Genomic DNA, 19785 nt, shown 5'->3' on the forward strand with positions numbered 1-19785 from the left:
GAGTGATAACTAATAAGTATGCATGGTGTGTATTACTCTAGTGATAAGTGTTTGAATTCCCCTTTCCGTTACAAGAAAAGAAAAAGAAAAAGAAAATCCAAGATGAGAACAAAACTTTATTATGTTTATACTTGTACGTTCACCATGATCAACAACATGTGGATACAGACAAGTTTCTGCAAATTTAAGACTAGACACTGTTAAAACAGTTATTGTAACAAACAATTGGGTCTAGGAACAGTGTCATAAAACCTTCCATGAGAGTTGGTGCAGGTGGCTTTTGTCGGAGTCTTGGAAGTTATGTGGACATGTTCAAGTAATATGTTGGTGCACGGGACTGTTCGACTGCAACTGAGCTGGATTGCCCGGTCAGGTGTTGAGGTTGTCCCATTGAGTCCGATGAACCCAACACCACTTATTTGGACTGCCGATGTCTTCATTATCGATCCATAACCACACACACATATATATACACAAATAAAACCAATATAATCAATTATTGTCAATGTTGAAAAATCTCAACCCTACTCACATCTATGATATTGTCTTCTTTGGGTTTATCGATTCCCATTGATACATCAAACCCGAACAACTTTGTTTTTTCCTAAGCCGTGTCACATAAAGGTGCTTGAGCTCAAGGAAAAAGATCTCATACATGTGAAAGGGGGTTTACACTTATAAACCCACATCACTTGACGTAACCAATCAAGCGATGTGGGATGAATAACATTCGTGACAATTAATTAATTAGATCTATAAAAAGATGAGTAATTTTTAATGTTAATTACTATTGTTACCTGATTTTGACATTTCTGATTAGGACAGTAATATTGGTCAATGATGATGGGGTTTCCAGCATCTACGAGTGTAATCTGCTCGAATGTAATTTTCCTGGCATATCCTTTCCCTCCCTAGAGAAATGAAAATCAAGCACAAACAATATTATTTATTTAGATATTGCCAACATTATTTTTGTTCTTGATAAAAATAATAAATATATACACATACCTGCCATGTTTTTATTCTGGCTCCATTTTGAGTTCCTTGAAATGTAGAATGGCGTACATGTACCTCTTCCACTGCGGCACTGCTTCCATCAATTCCCAAGCTTCCAATGCTACAATAAAAATAATATTAATATATGAGTTTATGAGTTTTCTTATGCGGACACTCGCATTTTTTTTTGTTAATTTGTGAATTTTCATCTCAGTCATTGAATAGGATCAATTGTTGAGATGAAAATATGTTCTCTCTTCTTCATCCCGTTTCTCTCTTTTGTCTCCGCTTCCAACAACTTCTCCGGCTAGTCAAGGGGTGAGTTAGGTCAAGAATATCGGAGAAACACCTTGATGATGTTGGAGACTAGCGGCAATGGCTTAGGTGGTTGGATAGGGTTATTAATTCTCATGATGGTGTGCAGCTTTTCGGGCTTGAGAATGTACTTTCATCTGAGCCATTGATCAGATCCAATGACTGAGATGAAAGTACTAAGTTAAAAAAAAGATACGAATGTCCACATAAGAGAACTCATATATATAACTGAAATTTCAATTTTCATAATTGAAGGTATGGAATAATTTATCAAAAAGACCTTATTCCATGACCAGGACCACATGTAATCCCAGAAATATTGTAATGTGACCCTGAAGATATTGCAATACAGTCATCACCTGGCAATACATAACAACCATCAATAAAAATGTGATCAATCTTAATTATATCAGATTAAGAAAATCAACCTAATTAGCAAAAAGTGAAATAATATTATTTACCGGTTTGAATTAGGCTGTCAAGAATTGTAATCTGGGTTGAACCGCCGAGGTCTATGCCATCAGTGTTAGGGCTATTCGCAGGGTTTGTAATCTTGATATTTGAGATTATTGAATTTGTACAGCCATCTATAGATACTACAGCACTTGGGCTATTCATCAAGTGTAATCCTTTGAATTGAAAGTTGTTGCAATTATTCATTCTCAATAACTGCAGACAATATATATATATATAGTTAATTTAGTGTGCTAATTAACACCTATAACATACAATTAAGAGAGACAATAATTTAATTAGTAGAAAAGAAGCTAGGGTTTCATGACTTACGTCGGGTCTTCCTGAACAGAGAATCTGGATCATACCAATAATACAATAGAATTTGTAAGAATTAAGAAGTTAAAACAAAATTTAATTAATTAATTAATTACGTGTGAGAAGTCAATATATATATATATATGAAAGTAAGAATTCTCTAGTGCGGATTGAAAATGCACACTAGAGAATCTTGATTGTTTTTATAAACGAGTGAGACCCAAACTAATGAATCTCAATGGTCATTTAACTTTTCAACACTCTAAAAAGGAGATTCACAATTTGAGTCACCTACGGGATTTTGGGCGCAATTTTTCCACCACATGGAGCCTTGGCCGTCAATGGTTCCGGTACCAGCTAAGGTAAGTCCATTGACACTGTTGAAGGACAACAAAGGTGCGCTTGTACCCCAGTCGGGTTTTTTATTGGGTGCCAAAATGCTTCCTTGAATCTGATAATTAATTAGCCAATATTAATTAACTAATTAACTAAAAAAGGGTTTAATTAAATAAATAAATTATTATTACTTGCATAGCAATGGTGGTGGCCTTGCATGGACCTTGGAATATCATCGGCTTCACCAAGAATTTCTTTCCACCTGGTACATAGATCACACTATTTGTTCTACCTCCACAAGCTGCCGCCCAAGCCTTCGTAAATGCCTTCACCATAATAATATTGTATGATATTGAACAAATTAATAATTCAATTCTTCCTCATTAAACCAACTACATACATACATACACACATACATATATATAAATAGGTATAAGGATATTTATATATACTTGAGAATCATAGGAAACTCCATTTCCAAAAGCTCCATAGTTCATAACATTCACATTTATGCTTGATCCCACCATTATTATCATGCTCAAAAATAACAAAATATAGTGCAGATCAAACGCCTGTCAAAGTAAACAAAAAAATATAAAAATAAACGAAATTAAAAATATATAATGACTTGATGAAAGAGATAGAGAGAGAGAAATTACCATTATAGTATTTTCTGAAAAATTTGCACTAATGATCTGAGAAATTATAACTTGAAGAAAAGCTATACAGCCTGATGTGTTTATGGAGCTAAATTGTGCTTGTATTTATAGGTTTTGAATTTATCAGAAGTAGTGGGTACTGTTTGAGAAAGTTGTCTAATTATGCTATTAAGGCAATAATATAATAATCCAACTACTAATATGCCTTGTATGACAAATGCCAATTGTCAAATATTGGCAAGGAGGGAGAATATATGTTAGAAAAATAGATTTCATGCCATCTTTCTATTTCCATCTCCAAATTCGTGAATCAAACGAATTCTTACTATTTTATAGATCAGAACGCCAATGATGAAATTCTTGTGCATAATGCTCATCAAAGAATTCCCTTAAAAGTTACAATTGCTTACATTACATACATCTGCAGCACTCCCCCATATACCAAGCTTCCAATGCATCAACAAAAATTCATAGTTTCAAACTTTCAATGAAGCATCAATAGCTACCTAATTACTCTCTCTCTCTCTCTCTCTCTCTATATATATATATATATATATATATATATAAGGGTGCGTTTGGTATGAGGGTAAGAATTTGGGGGTATAATTTGTTACCCATGTAAATGTTACAAGGGTAATAATAATTATGAAGAATAATTGTTACCATTGTTTGGTAAAAAATGGTAAAATTTACCTAAACATTCATTACTCTTGTTTGCTGGTGTAATACCATTACCCTTGTTTGTTATTATTGTAATGAACCAAACTAGAAAAAAGTAAGATCTTGTTTTTTTTTTTTTTTTGTTACGACTATCATGTATCAAAATTTAAAAATATAGATACATATGCATATATATATATATATATATACACACACACAAAGGCAGACACATATTTTATATATATATATATAAGTTTTTAGTGTGAAATTCTTCTCGTTGGAGCTTATTTTCAATTAACATGTGTGAGGAGTTTTTTGGGGATTTAATTAAGGGGGTAATAGGTTAGAGTAAAACTGTTTATTACTTTTTATTACCCATGTCCCCCCACCAGTAAACTTTATGTATAAAAAATAAGCTCAATTACTAAAATTTATTACAGGAGTAAAAATTATACTAACATAACAAACATAAGTAAACTTAAAATTTAATTACCCTTGTAATCATTACACCTCATTACCCCTCTACCAAACGCACCATAAGGGTTAATGACCAAGAATGTCTTTCTACCTAATGCCAACAACTCCTTAGTTGAGGTGGTTAGTAAATTGATTACGGTGATTCTCAAGTTTGAGACCCTACTCCCGCTTACCTCCCAAAAAAATGTCTTCCTTATTAAGGATATAACAAGGCGACTAAAGGTAGAGACAATCCAGCCCATTAGATAGTGCTTTGGTTGGGAGCAAAGGTCCAATATATAGGCCTGGGTGCGGCCCAAGATTTAGATCTTGCGTTAGTCCAAATTAAACAAAGAGAATGAGCCCATGATCAGCCCAGCCCATCTCAAGTCCAATGAGACACTGCAGTAGTGCAGTGGGAATGACGAGTTATGGAAATCTTTTGTGTTTTATTTATTTTTGTTATAAATCTGAATTAATGTTTGTTGATGAATATGAATATTATATTAGGAAAACAAAGAAAACAACACCCGACTAACCATTCCAACATAAAAAGAGCCGGAGGCAGGTAGGAAACATACAAGTCTCGGCAAAATTGAGACAAGTTTCTATTAAAACAGTTATCGTAACAAACAATTGGGTCTAGGAACGGTGTCATAAAATCTTCCATGGGAGTAGGTGCAGGTGGCTTTTGTTGGAGTCGGAGTCCTGGAAGCTATGTGGACATGTTGAAGTAATATGTTAGTGCAAGGGACGGTTCGACTGCAACTCAGCTGGATTGCCTAGTCAGGTGTTGAGGTTGTCCCATTGAATCCGATGGACCAAACGCCGCTTATTTGGACTGCCGAAGGCTATATATATACACACACACAAACAAAACCAATATAAATATATAATCAATTAACTATATATAAGGATATAAGGATATAATAATTCTTAATGCTAGTTATTATTACCTGATCTCGACATTTCTGTTGAGAACAGTAATATTGGTCAATAATTATAGGGTTTCCAGCATCTATGAGTGTGATGTCCTCGAATGTGATTCTTCTGGCATACCCTTTCCCTCCCTAGCGACAATATATACACACACACACACATTTATATATACCTGCCATGTTTTTATTCTGGCGCCATTTTGTGTCCCTCGAAATGTAGAATGGTGTACGTGTACATGTACCTCTTCCACTGCAGCACTGCTTCCACCATATCCCAAGCTTCCAATGCTACAGCAAAAATAATATTAAGGATTTTTTTTCCGTACATAAATGCATTTATGAGGAGTTCTCTCATACGGCACCCCACATTGTTTAGTTAATTTACGGACTTTCATCTCAGTTGTTGGATCTGATCAACGACTGAAATGAAAGTATATTATATATTCTTCATGCCGTATGTCTCTCTCTTGTTTGTCTCCGTTTCCAACAACTTCTCCTGGCTGCCAAGGGGTGGGTAGGTTGAGGACATCCCAAGGTGGTCAAGGCTTATGGGGAATGATTCCTTGAACCTGATCATTAATTAATTATCCAATGTTAATTAATTAAGTTTATGATTGTAAATTAACTAATTAAAATAGGGTTTAATTAAATAAATAATTAATTATTACTTGCATAGCAATGGTGGTGGCCTTGCATGGACCTTGAAATGTCATTGGCTTCACCAAGAATTTCTTTCCAGCTGGTACATATATCACACTATTTGTTCTACTTCCACAAGCTGCTGCCCAAGCCTTCGCAAATGCCTTCAACATAATATTATTGCATGATATTGACCAAATTAATAATTCAATTCTTCCTCATTAAACCAACAACATATATATATATATATAAATATAAATAGGTATAAGGATATTTATATATACTTGAGAATCATAGGTAACTCCATTTCCAACAGCTCCATAGTTCATAACATTCACATTTATGCTTGATCCCACCATTATTATCATGCTCAAAAATAACAAAATATAGTGCAGATCGAACGCCTGTCAAAGTAAACAAAAATAATATAAAAATTCAACTGAATTAAATATATAAAATGTCTAAATGAAAGAGATCAAGAAATCAAGAGACAGAGAGATTACCATTATAGTATTTAAGAAAATTTTGTACCAATGCTCTGCAAAATAACGTGAAGAAAAGCTATAGCTTGATGCGTTATATGGAGTTAAATTGTGCTTGTATTTATAGGTTTTGAAGTTATCAGAATTGTTTCTATGTGAGAAAGCCGTTTTTTTTTATTTTTATTTTTATGCTATTAAGGTAGCAATATAAAATCCAATCACTATATGATTTGTATGACAAATGCCAATTGCCAAACCAGCTGGAATTCTTGGACTTAATGCTTATCCAAGAATTCCCTCGAAAATTAAACTTTTGATCCATTGAAATATTAATTTAGTTTCAATTTTGAAACTAGAAATAATTTGTATCGTGTAATAGGATTTACATAATCGAACAAAATAGATAAAACATAATATGGATTAACCCGCATCATGCTGGATGTTACGAAGTCCTGCTCATGCATGACATGATCATAGGAAATTGTTGTTGGTTTTAAATAATATCTCATTTCTTTGTTTCTTTCTTATTCTTCTTTTTTTACCAAAATTGTTGTTAGTTTTACTTAGGAATGATAGCTGGTCGGGCACCCTTCCAATTAGGGAATACCAAAATTATTTCCATTTAAGTTATTCTATACCAAAATTGTTTAACAAATCATTTAAATTTTCAAAACCGAAATCTTTCCATAACCGTTTACCAATAAATACTCATTTAGCATTTAAATTTTAATATATATATTTTTTATTTTTTTAGTGGTCAGATAACCATTTGTAAACTCACAAATCCAAATCCTAATGCTCCCCAAATTCAAACGCGAAACCCGAATCATTCATTAAAAACATAATAAGAATAACGAAATCAATAATTAATTATGATTACATTGATACTAAGTATTATTTATCTTTTAATGTTATATTATTTGGATAATTCAAATTAGTGTAATTTATAGATTTATCAGTACGATTGTATAAAATTATATGACTAACATGCATTATCATGTTATAATTTAGTTGCCTAGGGTATAACTGTATATAGTTCAAAGCCCAACCCATTGAGTCTGGCCCGAGAATACTTGTTGCGCACTTGCGTGTCAATCCTCCACTCCCAATGAGCCCCTAAATCTCCTACTAAGCAGTAAGCAGTAAGCAGTAAGCAGTAAGCAGTAAGCAGTAAGCAGTAAGCACCATCCTCATATATAGGCCTGATGCGGCCCAAGATTTAGATTCCTGCGTCAGTCCAAGTTAAACAAAGAGAATGAGCCCAGATCTGCCCAGCCCATCTTAAGTCCAATGAGACAGTACTGCAGTGGGGTCCTTTATCATCTTTTCGTGGCTAAAACGTGTATGCACAGCACAGAGGGGGGAAAACGTGACAGAAGCAGAACCAATGGATGATGAGTGATGGCAAAGCTGCCTCTTCAGATCTAAAATTTAAAACCCAGACTTTCTTTTGTGGGGTTTGCTGATTGCCCTGAAGTTGCAATCTAAGCTCGTTCCCGTATTGATCTAAGGTAAACTCTCTTCATCTTCAGTGTTGTGTACTGTGTATCGACTCAGCTTTTAAAGACCAAGTAAACTATGTTTTAGATTTTTTGACGGAGCTGTGAGGTGGGTTTGCCTCAATTTCTGGTATTTGGCTAGTTTGAATGAAGACTTGTCAGATATTTAAGGGGAATTCTGGTTTTGCGAGAGATGTTTGATTTTGTGAAGTATTTGCAGTGAAAAAATTTGATGAATTGCAGTTGTTTAGTCTACGGCTTAACTTGTAGTAGTGTCTGAGATGATTTCAGAATTATTTCTATGTTGGGTAGACGTGAATTTTGTGCTAGTACCATAAAGTCAATTTGAGGATTAGGGGTTGTGTGCGTTGCTGTTGTTGAGTAGTATTTTAGCAAGCGAATTCTGAATTCAGGGGGGTTGTGTGAGATAATTGTGGAGAGTCCAATATGAATGATAAATGTTGGGTGAATGAAAGGGAAAAGACCATGATAGAGTCAATTTTGGGTACTGAAGCAGGCAACTACTTACTTTCAACTACGAAGAATGTTTTGTCAGACTTGGTTTCCCCGGCAGGTGCCTTGGGTGTGCAGCCGGGCCTCTGCCAGCTTGCTGAAGGTTCCAATTGGAACTATGCCATTTTTTGGCAGGTCTCAAGCTTAAAATCTGGTGGGTCTGTTTTAGTTTGGGGCGATGGGCATTGCAAGAACCCAAAAGCTGGGTCTGGAAATGTGAATTCTTCTGGGCAGGGGAAATCAGGAGTTGAGACGAAAGAGAAGATGAATAAACAGGTTCTTCAGAAGCTGCGTGCGTGCTTTCATGGTTCCGATGAGGATAATTATTCAGCTCAATTGAATGAGGTTTCTGATGTTGAGATGTTGTATCTAACCTCAATGTACTTTACATTTAGATGTGATTCAGCATATTACCTTGTTGAGTCATTCAGGTCTGGTAGAGTAATTTGGGCTTCAGATATGGTTCGTTGTCTTAATCGTTACCAACTGAGGTCGTTTCTTGCTACATCAGCTGGGCTCCAGACTCTGGTGTTCGTACCTTTGAAATCTGGAGTTGTGGAACTAGGATCTGTGAAATCAATCCCAGAAGAAAATGATATAATGGAGAGGGTCAAAACCATATTTGGGCTTTCTAACTCTTCTGAGACCAAGGCACTTCCAAAGATATTTGGGCATGAACTAAGTCTTGGTAGTTCTAAGTCAAGATCAATTAGTATTAACTTTTGCCCAAAGGTAGAAGATGAAGACTTGGTTTTAGAGTCTTATGAACTACAAGCAGTTGGTGGTAAACAAATTTTCGGAAGTACTTCGAATGGTTGTGACAGTAAGAATAAGGAGGCGAAGCTGTTTCCTAACGCAAGTGCTGATCAGCCTAAAGATGACCCGTCACCTCCAAATGATGATCGGAAACCTAGGAAGAGAGGAAGGAAGCCCGCCAATGGGAGGGAAGAAGCACTGAATCACGTGGAAGCAGAGCGACAGAGGAGGGAGAAGCTTAACCAGAGATTCTATGCATTAAGAGCTGTTGTCCCTAACATTTCTAAGATGGACAAGGCCTCTCTACTTGGTGATGCCATTACATATATCACAGATCTCCAAAGGAAGATCATGGTTCTGGAAACAGAGAAGGAGCCGGTGAAAAATAAGCAAACTTCGTTACCAGTGGCAGAGCTTGATTTTCAGCCTAGACAGAACGATGCAGTCGTGAGTGTGAGCTGCCCTGTGGATTCTCATCCAGTTTCCCAAGTCATCAAAACATTCAAGGAACATCAAGTCACAGCTCAAGACTCGAACGTGTCGATAGCAGAGAACAGGGTTATACACACGTTCTCGATTAGAACACAAACTGGTGCTGCAGAGCAGTTGAGAGAAAAACTTGTTTCAGCCCTCTCTATATGAATAGATTGTATAAGTGTGTCTCTAAAGGTTCATTTAAAATGCATCTCCTTGTAGAATTGCTACGCTGTTTTCCTGGCTAACTGGTCAGTGTTCTCTGCCTGCAATAATCTTGTAATCATACTATAGTCATTAATCAGCTATTTAATGAAATCTGCAGACATAGTGATTCTTATCGTTTCCTTTGTTCCTTATTCTGAGATTTGTGTATCATCTTCTTGATCTATTTTCATCTGACATAGCTACAAAAAAAACTGTAATGTTCTTACGAATAGTTTTGTGATCTACTTTTTTGGTTGACAAGTCGGTCATATGGGTTTCCTAATTAGAGTCTACCATCTCCTCTATTCTTTGAGATGACATGCAAAACTTGATAATTTGATATAATCAATGATGTCACGATATAGCATATTTTTCAGTTCATCTAAACAGATTCTTTACTTGTAACACCTTGGCTTGAGTAAACGGGGCCACAAGTGTCAACAATGCAAGCTTGGAGGTGTTGGGTGAGTTATCGAGTGGTGTAGGGGTTGTTAAGTCTCTAGTCCCACATTACCAAGAGGAAGATCTTATATAATCATGGATAAAATACAGACAATATACCACTGTTTGCCATTGGAGAAACTTGATATAATCAATGATGTCATGTTATGCATTGGGGATTTAATATTGCAGTTACAAATGCAGAAAATTTTAAGCCGTCCCCCCAAAGAAACAATCCTGGAAGTAACGGCTTACGCTATACTTTTACCAAGTAAAGCACTTACAATGGAAACAGAGAAAATTCCTACTCTCGTCCCTCTCTGTCCGTCTGTCTAAACTAAACATACGTATTCAATTGTAAACTATATATATATGTGATTTCCTAGTATCTTGTCTTGACCCATAATGAAAACATATTAAATAAACAGCGTGTGTGTTTGATCATTTCTTTTTCACCTATGAATGTATATATATTCAAACTTTCAAACCTTGGGCTGAGTCAAACAAATATTATCTAGGCACCAGTCAAACCATAAGCTCTTAGCTCTCCCTATATATATGTATGTGTGTATGTATCTCTCCTTCATAAACCCACCATCGATCTCATCAAAATTAAGTCTGCAGTTGAGTTAAATGGGGAAATCTAGTGTTTTCAAAGCTTTGTGCATCTTAGCCATCTTTTTGGCTTCACTACTACAAATTGGTTCAGCAAGACCACTAGGAGGAGAGGAATGGTTCAAGAAGGATGGGCTTCTGCTCCAATCTCTTCAAAGGGGTCCGGTGACGGGTTCCGGTCCGAATCCCTGCACTTATATTCCCGGTCGTGGTACGGGTACTTGCACCTTGAACGGCATGAATGTGGCCGGCCATGTTGCGGCTCCAGCAATCAAGGATCGGACCACGGTTAAGGAAGCAAGTTCGTGAACAACTTATGTGAAAAGGTGGAGATAAGTTTAGCCAAGAAAAATACAATTGATTCAACTACTCTTAGTTTCTTTTGTTTTTCTTGTATTAAATTGAGTTTATACTGTAAAGTTTTCTTTCTATTTTTTTTTCAACCTGGGACAATTTTCCCAAGTTTGATTGTCGGTCAATGTAAATGTTACTTCAAAATAATTGGAGGATTCATTCTTTTATTTCGGATGATTATGAATTATATATATAAATATACACACATATGAATCTCTATGTCGTTAAACCATATGCACTTAGAAGGTTATGGGTTCGATTTCTATTGAGGCAATATCCTCATGACCATACGCTAGATTTTGACCCAACTTATCTACATCAAGTGGAAAATTTATGTGTGCGCAGGCGTGATGAGCCGAGTTTATACCCATATCAGATATTCAAAAGACTAAACTTGTATGGTGTTTCTATGGGTAAAGCACAAAAGGTGGGCGTGGTGGATAAAATCCACTGTCAAACAGACAATTGGGAAAGTAGTAATTTATTTGGCTTTCTAATATTCATTTACATTCGAATTGAAGTTACATTTCTTATATATGGATTGCTTATCCATCCCATATGCTATCCTAAGCATTAATATCAATCAATTGCCATAGAAGAGTTTAGATCATATGCTTCACGATCTATTAATTAATTACTTTGTAGAAGCCACAATAAATGGAATCATAATACTAGTGTGTGTGTGTGTATATATACACACACATGGACGAGGTTAATTACATGCATTCACATGAAGCCACACTGATCGATCTGATGTGGCATTTGATGGTAGAGCAATATTTGTCACGCCTTATATATCTTATTGAGCAAGAAATCGAAATCAAAGTTGTTTTTTAAGAAAGAATAAATAAAACTCAATGGCGGATTTCATGGGGACTTCGTATTGAAATATTTTAAGTTCTGGGGAAATACAAATACTTTTACTTTTACTTTTACTTTGACTCTTGACTATAATATTATAATGTTAAATATATATATATATATATATGCATGTACGTATTTGAAAGTAGAAACTGAAGTGGTCGTTCAAAACTTCCTAAATTTGGAATTGAATTCTCTCTAATGGTGGTATAACTGTGATCACCATGAGTCGTGACTTATCTTATGGGCTTCGATCGTCAAGGTCGCTACGAACAAAGAAAGATGGAGTGATTCCAAGATCGTAGCCAAAATTCATAATAAGAGGGTATTTCGGGGGTTGACATCGAAACGACATAAAATTGAACCAAATAGTCATAACATTTTAAACAACATAAATTGAACTAAATAATCACAATATTTTAGAAAATATTTATGCTATCATTTAAAACAGCATATGTAGAAGTGCTTGGACTTCTAAATTGATGTTCCAATATCCTTTAATTAGAGCATTCTAGTATCTAGCTAATGCACTTATGTTTGTTTTAGTTTAGTTTTACGCTTATAAATATTTTTCATTGGTTATGTAGGATATTGGAGCAAAATCGAGCAACATTTCAAATGATTTCGACATTTGAAACTATATCTACAGTTGACTCGAGGTTCATATGTCTGGACAACCATTAACATAAGTTAAAGCGAGTTAGAGAAGAATTTGTCTGGACGAATTCCAGACAAAAGCAAATTTGTTTGGACGGATCCAAAATCTGTCCGGATAAATTGTCGCGATATGCAATTCAAAAACATATTTTGGAGGACTTTTTGGGCATTTGTCAATTGTAACCGATGTGAATCATTTTGTAAGAGTAGATAGGTATTTTAGCATGTAGGAAAGAGGGAAAAACCCTATTCTAAGGGTGGCCTCTCACACATTCTCTCATTGACCATAGTTGTAGAGTAGTGTAGATCAAATGATCAATGAGCTCGATGACATCCATATTTGTATTGAAGTCGTCATGCCCAATTTCCATTGCACTTGTATATATGATTGTTTGATATCATACAATTCATTATGTATGATTGTGTGTGTTTGCATTATTATCTTGAACATGAGAATTGAACATTCACCAAGAAAGATTAGAGGCTAAAGTTTTTTATTAATCGTTTTTTCAAACTTAGATTTAACTTGATTACAAATTTTTCATGTTACCGGGTCATTTTGTACTTTTCTTTTACATCATATTTGTTATTCATTGTTTTTATCTTTACTTGTTAGTTGCTTACATGTCATTAACCAAATTTGCATTAACTTACTTGTATATTCAACATCGGTCTCATCGATTTTATTACTTGTTGATTATCTTACGTACCCTTGAGGTAAGTTTACACACCATTTGGTGTGGGTCAATTTTTACAAATCAAGCCTTTATACACTGTCAACTTTGACCCAAGTCTGTCACGTGGATATATATATAATATTATTTGACCAAGCACTGAAGCACGTCAAGTTTTAATCAAACACAAATATATATATATATATATACAGGGGACAAAAACCATAAGTGTTCTATTCGCATGCTTTATTAAGTTATTTATATATACTTCTTAATTATCGTACATGTTTAACTTGCGTATATTGATTATGTATTTATGTTAATTTATACAGAAAAAAGGTAATAATAAACAACTAATTGGAGACATAGCTAGCTAGCTAGCTAGCTTGGGACGCATGACCTTCACGTACTCTAGCATGATTTTCATTTCTGATTAGCTGCAACACCAAAAGGAACCATTAGGTTATCAGGGTAGGCATTTGGGGCCGCCACAGCACGTCCGGCGAAGCCCCGCTGGCTGGTGCACGGCGCGCCACCACGTCCAGGAATGTAAGTGCACCCATTTGGTCCTGAAGGACGGACAGGCCCCCTCTGCAGCGACTGCAGCATTAACACATTATCTTGGTCCAGGACTCTACTAGCTTGAGCTTCATTGGGTTGCATCAACAGTATTTGCAGTATCATTAAAGGGATGATCACTAGAATAACGACACTCCGATGCTGCATCATCTTAATTGTATATGTATATTGAACAATAAGAAACCGAAGATTAGTAAATGAGAATTTAAGTTTTTATGGAATTAAGTTCATGGGAGGACACACATATATATAGATATATGATTTGTGTGTGGGCTATATGACACGTTTGTCTTGAAATATTCAGCTTCAGGGAAGTACTTTGACTCTTGACTATTTTGTTAAAATATATTTGAAATTGAATAAGTCGTTGAAGGAAATAGAGGGTGTTTTAGAGTTGAATTAATCCTATAGTTATCGTATGTCACAATGCAAATAAAGAAGAAGTGTTTTTTTTTTTTTTACTGAGAATGACATCATACAAGTTTGCCTTTCGGACATCCGATATGAGACTAAACTAGAGCTATAAGACCACGCGCACATAATTTTTTCACCTAATGACATGATAAGTTAGGTCAAAACCTAACACGTGGGCACAAGCATATTACTCCAAACGGAATTCGAAGTTAAGACATTCCGAGCAGCACCGGCCCTAGTCATTTTGGTGCCCAAAACGACACAGTATAGTGGTGCTCTATTGGAAAAAAAAAAATCATCAAATGAGATGCTATTCACACAATTTTTATATCAAAAGTAGCTTATTTTCGGGTTGGACTGATTCTGCACTGCTGGTTTAACATTGGTTAAATTTTATCTTTTTTTTAAAAAAATTTGGTGTCCTTATGACCCTAGGGTCCAAGCACTATCTTTGGCTACTTTACCGTAGAGCCGACCCTACTTCCGAGTTCATACCATTTGGTCCCATATAAATTTACCAAGTAATTAAATAAAGGAGTCACGGTTGTCGGTTGGCATCCGTTTCTTCACAGAAGTCTTTGCATGCAACTTTTGGCACGCATAAATTAATTAGCTGGGAGTCTGTGTGTTTGATCGGAGAAATTAAGCAAGCTGGGTGGAATCTGAAGTTGACTGGAACTTGGAAGTCTGGAGTTGTGATGTGAGATAAGACTTTTGGGCCTGGTCCAAGTTGGAGAACAAGAAATGACTCGTTCCAAATTAAGAAAGGGAGGGTTCTAGGATTCTTCACTCATGGCTGATTGTTGTTTAATCCTTATCATCATCTTGATCTTCTGTTGGATTTGAAACTAGTTTGATTACCCAATGAGAAGGACAGGAGGAAGTAGATATCGATCCTCTGTTTTTTGGTCTATTTTTCTGAAAATCCTAGAAATGGATCAAGGATGTGATTTTCATTAATTGCCATGAAAATCTACCTAACTGGGTACCACGACGTTGCCATCAGACCAGACCAGGTGACATCTTTGTCAAAACATCAGTGTCATCTCCTCAACATGATGTACCTCCTTATCAATTTGCCAAATTCAACATCTTGATTAGCTATTCAGTTAATCCGGATAGGTTGTGTGGAGCCTGATCATGAGCCAGATGAGTTTGGAATAATGGCAGTTCCCGAGGACAATTTAGGTATTGTGAGCATGTCCCTGTTGCCCTAAGGGCTATTAGTTTGAAATACCTGATAACTCATTGTATTTTCTTCTGGAGAACAGTGAAAACGACAATTCTCAACAAATCCAAGGATTGGATCAACACCTAGTTTTACGGTAAAATGATATTTTTCATCCCTCAATTATTGGTTGAGTTTCATTCTCGTCCCTTTAGCCTTTTTTTTCCTCCCTTTTTCGTCCCCTAACTATGGAAAAGTACTCCGTTTGTCCCTCAAATAAATCTGACGATGGAAAAATCCAACGTGACATTCTATTGTTCGTCAGAGCATATTTCTCCGGTGTGCCACGCAAGCATTTCCCAACGGTAAAAGGGTAGTTTTCATCCCTCAACTATTGGTCGAGTTTCATTTTCATCTCTTAACTTTTTTTTTTCTCCCTTTTTCGTCCCCCAACTGTGGGAAAGTAATCCGTTTGTCTCTCGAATAAATCCGATGATGGAAAAATCCAACGTGATGTCCAATTGTTCAATATAGGTGCCATGTAATCATTTTTCGACCCCAATCTCACTTAAAGGATGAAAATAGTACTTTTCAATAATTGAGGGACGAAAATGAGAAAAAGAAAACTTAGAGAATAAAATGAAATTCACCCCATAGTTGAGGGATGAAAAATACATTTTTGTCGATTGGACCAATCTTACTTGAAAGACGAAAATAATACTTTTCAATAGTTGAGGGATGAAAATGAAAGCAAAAAAAAACTTAGGGATAAAAATAAAACTCGCCTCATAGTTGAGGGACGAGAATTACATTTTATAACACAACGACTTCATAATCATCCAATTCAATAACCACAAAACTGTAGCATGGAAGAGGAAATCTAGAAGACAGAAATGTTTGTAATCTATTCCAGTAACAACATATACATATTGCAATAACATCCGCTTACAATGAATTCATACTATATCTTATATGAGTAAGCAACTAGTTTTCTTATCTTATGACTCACCCTTATCTTTACCAACGATCTTTACAAAGGAAGAGTAAGTAACCAGGTCCATCAACATATAGTACCAGATGAACTATGCACATCATTTGATGAATTTTTCACAGTATGAATAATGGCCACTTTACAGAATAATCAATGAAATCTACAAGCGAACTGTGCACAGAATTGCAGTCTTGAAATCCAGAGGGCAATGGAATGGTGGCCTTGCCAGGAGGGATCGCCATGTGTTCTTCCTTGGGTGGTAAATTTGAACAAATAGAGTTCCTGTCTTTGTATGAGGGCGCCATCTCTGAGACATCACATATAGCTCACCACCCAACACAACAAAACCAAAGGACGAGTTGCGAGATGCTTTTCTTGGTACACTGGACTCCTTTTGCCAATGGTTAGAGGCCATGTCATATCTGTAAGGAAAATAAAACAATATGTAAAAGTTTCAGCAAGTAAATGAAAAGCTTCCAAGTTATATAATGTGGATTGGAGTTAAAGTTATATCCTTAATCAGGTTTCCACAGTTGCTTGTGCTCGCCATCAGCTTGCATATTCATTGCATCAGTAACAACAAAAGTTATTATAAAACCATCAGCTTGCCTATGCACAGTTGCCAGAGGATATTCATTTCCGTAACAGGAATAAGACTCGAATTGGAACACAGCAACCTCACTGGACAAAATGTCAAACATGAATAATGTTGAAGTATTGTGAATTTGTTAATGACTCCATTTTTGACCAGAAGAAATTCAAACAATACGAATTATTGAGTAAACAATTTAGCACAAACTATTTTCCATACAAAGAAAATTCAAGGTTTCAACACCATGTGACCAAGTTATGCCCTGCTCCCTCCCAAGTCCCAACCCAAATGAAAATAGATGGGAAAAAAATCAATCCTGCAACGAAAGACGTTAGAAGAAGACGAGCATGGTGAAATAAAGCCATTGTTGTGCCATCCCTCAGCAGAAGGCTCCCCACATAAAGAATCACAGACTTGACAACAAGCAGCACTACACAATTCAACATTAATCCTCAAACTGTAACATGCAAAGAATTGACATAATAATATTAAATCAATTACTACAAGCGTGTATGAATTATTATCAAACAAACAAAAACACAAGAATGCTTAGAAGAGTGAATCAGAACAGAAGTTCACATTACAAGTGAATAGTGTACTGAAATCTCTGAAAACTGAAAGATAATATTGGTGATGCATTGAACCCTCCCTGGGTACAGTGAAAAATGGCAAGGCAAGAGTTACATAGGGCATTCCTAAGGCCCGACACAGAACTTGGGGTGTAAGGAGAAATGCACATAGATTAGCCATAGTGTTTCCTAAAAGCAACACTTGCATCCTGGCAGTGAACACTAGGTGGGATAACAAAATTAGTTTACTCTATCATTGAATGCAGACATATAATTTACCAACAAGAGACTAAATGGACAGGCGACATATCTAAGGTTTAACAGCAAAACGAGGAAAACAAGTAGCAGGCTTTGAAATGCAATTATTTTGCTAATTTGTTTCGCGATCTAGATTACTCCACTTCTCATCTACATCGTATACTCAATCTCCAAACCTATTCAGTCAACAGGATTTCAAAAACTTGGATTATATACGAGAAAGAAAAATATATGCTTTAACACAGAACCACAAAGTCAGTAGGAAGTTTCGAATTCAACCATGCACATGATAGCACAAAAAGATGGTTCGTACTTCCTACATAAAGTGTGGCTTTCACTGGATGCAAAAGAAAGGGATCAAATTAAAATTGAATGAATAAAGCAAGAATGGATTTGTCTTGATAAATAGTCACAAAAGAGTATCCCAATCAAACAAAGCCTAGGGTTATAATTCGTTCACACATTCTAAGAATAAAGATCACCTTCAACTATATGAAAATATAGATCAGAAAATATTAATTGATAAAACAGACCAAGCAGAACTGTATATAGATTTCAAAGAAAATCCAGTGTCAAATACCTCAAGATCTCATTCCCATCTAGCATGAAAATGGAAGGACGACAGCCTGATTCCTCATCCTCCATGACAACAATCTTCCCAAGCCTCGCTCTCTCCCCTTCCGCCCACATATCGCCAACCTCCCTCCACTTCCCAGCACCATTGCTCTTGAGCTCCATGGCCACTGCATCCCTGTAATACTCGTCGACCGGGAAAACCCCTGACAGGGTCCTTGACTCTCCGTACCCTCCCATAACCCAAAACTCCCTCTCTTCCCCTTCCCCGACGAAGAAACCAACGCACCCCGCCCTGAAACTTGGCAAACCATCCAGCGCCACCCATTCATCTCTCTCGATATCATATCTCTCCACCGCGCTCATCCTGCTCCCTGCAGCACAGAACAAATTATGCCTTGAACCTCCCCCAGCGACTATGATCTGATCCGAGCTTGGAATCGCTGCACAAGCAAAACTCCCGCGAGGATACAGCATGGGAGCGAGGCGGTGCCACTTGAAGGTTAGGAAATCGAATCGGAACGCAGCAGAGGATGAGCAGGGGCGCTCGAGAGGAAAAGACCGTGTATCAAACAAGGACCCACCGAGGACGTAAAGGTTGGTGCCGACAGCGAGTGAAGTGAAATTGCAGAGGCCGTAAACGTGCGGACTGCAAGGCATCGGCGGAAGAGGCCGCCACGCGAGATTCTCGGGGTCAAAGATGTACGGGGAGGCGATGGAAGGGTCCTGGGGGAAGATGCAGAGCAGACTAGAAAGGTTCCGGTGGTGGTTACGCAGTCTGATTAGGGTTTTAGAGGAGAAAAAGTGACGCCATGATTTGCAAGTCACCTTGAGACGGTCTACGTGCGAGTACGGAACACAGAACAGTATCTTCGCTGCCACGTCATTTGGTAGGCCAGGAATTAGGGCTAACTTCTCTTCGATTCGCAGTTGCAGCTCCGGTGCTACGGCGGATGACGACGACGACGGTCGAGCCATACTTCACTTCACGCGCTCCCAAAACCAGAACGAATCGTGAAACAAATCAACCAAGTTTATACGGAATCAAACGGTGCATGGTATGATTTACATACAGTGAAAGAAATCTAAATCTAGAATGTTTTGCTTGCATTTTCTTGGGGAGCAAGAATTTGCTCTGATTTTCGCGATCTGCGGAAGGTAGTGACGCTCTACAAATTTCCGCTGTTGGACACGTGTCAATTTTTGGAACCACCCAAATGATAATCTATTCGTCACGACAGTAATAATGTTGGGCCTAGCTTAGTAATACTTAACGGGCTCAGTAGTTCATATTTTGGAGCCCAACTATAGTGGAGGCCCGACCCATGGCCTGATCAA

At 36.8% G+C, this 19785-nt stretch overlaps 5 protein-coding genes across 5 annotated transcripts; 2 read left to right on the forward strand and 3 right to left on the reverse strand.

Moving 5' to 3' along the window:
• Positions 1–209: 209 nt before the first annotated feature.
• LOC120011196 (probable polygalacturonase At3g15720) lies at positions 210–7575 on the reverse strand. The gene is made up of 18 exons (XM_038862260.1): positions 7550–7575; positions 7337–7454; positions 6055–6174; positions 5804–5934; positions 5623–5700; positions 5305–5419; positions 5150–5263; positions 4733–4908; positions 4256–4406; positions 2871–2990; positions 2610–2744; positions 2374–2533; positions 2098–2121; positions 1773–1940; positions 1592–1670; positions 1009–1117; positions 798–911; positions 210–434 (listed from the first exon to the last, which is right to left on the reverse strand). Exons 1-18 carry the CDS (start codon positions 7573–7575, stop codon positions 210–212), a joined length of 2163 nt encoding a protein of 720 aa, XP_038718188.1.
• A 28-nt stretch (positions 7576–7603) lies between these two features.
• LOC120011117 (transcription factor MTB3-like) lies at positions 7604–9840 on the forward strand. Its single transcript, XM_038862173.1, has one exon. The coding sequence runs from the start codon at positions 8199–8201 to the stop codon at positions 9660–9662; it is 1464 nt and encodes a 487-aa protein (XP_038718101.1). The 5' UTR covers positions 7604–8198; the 3' UTR covers positions 9663–9840.
• An 899-nt stretch (positions 9841–10739) lies between these two features.
• On the forward strand, positions 10740–11278 carry LOC120011428. Its single transcript, XM_038862532.1, has one exon. It carries the CDS (start codon positions 10776–10778, stop codon positions 11064–11066), a length of 291 nt encoding a protein of 96 aa, XP_038718460.1. The 5' UTR covers positions 10740–10775; the 3' UTR covers positions 11067–11278.
• A 2250-nt stretch (positions 11279–13528) lies between these two features.
• On the reverse strand, positions 13529–14084 carry LOC120010052. Its single transcript, XM_038860735.1, has one exon. The coding sequence runs from the start codon at positions 14030–14032 to the stop codon at positions 13727–13729; it is 306 nt and encodes a 101-aa protein (XP_038716663.1). The 5' UTR covers positions 14033–14084; the 3' UTR covers positions 13529–13726.
• Positions 14085–16345: 2261 nt separating this feature from the next.
• On the reverse strand, positions 16346–19641 carry LOC120010730 (F-box/kelch-repeat protein OR23-like). The gene is made up of 2 exons (XM_038861546.1): positions 18455–19641; positions 16346–16877 (listed from the first exon to the last, which is right to left on the reverse strand). Exons 1-2 carry the CDS (start codon positions 19423–19425, stop codon positions 16616–16618), a joined length of 1233 nt encoding a protein of 410 aa, XP_038717474.1. The 5' UTR covers positions 19426–19641; the 3' UTR covers positions 16346–16615.
• Between the last annotated feature and the right edge of the window lie 144 nt (positions 19642–19785).

This window comes from Tripterygium wilfordii, chromosome 12 (genome assembly GCF_013401445.1).
Source record: "Tripterygium wilfordii isolate XIE 37 chromosome 12, ASM1340144v1, whole genome shotgun sequence".
Classification (NCBI taxonomy): domain Eukaryota; kingdom Viridiplantae; phylum Streptophyta; class Magnoliopsida; order Celastrales; family Celastraceae; genus Tripterygium; species Tripterygium wilfordii.

Coding starts and splice junctions, on each gene's coding strand:
- LOC120011196 (XM_038862260.1), bottom strand. CDS start 7,575: ATGATAAAGGACCCCACTGCAGTACT. Junction 6,175..7,336: donor AGTGGAGGATTGACACGCAA/GTGCGCAACAAG, acceptor TTACTTTGACAG/GCGTTCGATCTGCACTATAT. Junction 1,671..1,772: donor TGACAGCCTAATTCAAACCG/GTAAATAATATT, acceptor ATGTATTGCCAG/GTGATGACTGTATTGCAATA.
- LOC120010052 (XM_038860735.1), bottom strand. CDS start 14,032: ATGATGCAGCATCGGAGTGTCGTTATTCTAGTGATCATCCCTTTAATG.
- LOC120011428 (XM_038862532.1), top strand. CDS start 10,776: ATGGGGAAATCTAGTGTTTTCAAAGCTTTGTGCATCTTAGCCATCTTT.
- LOC120010730 (XM_038861546.1), bottom strand. CDS start 19,425: ATGGCTCGACCGTCGTCGTCGTCATCCGCCGTAGCACCGGAGCTGCAA. Junction 16,878..18,454: donor GATGGGAATGAGATCTTGAG/GTATTTGACACT, acceptor TTTTCCTTACAG/ATATGACATGGCCTCTAACC.
- LOC120011117 (XM_038862173.1), top strand. CDS start 8,199: ATGAATGATAAATGTTGGGTGAATGAAAGGGAAAAGACCATGATAGAG.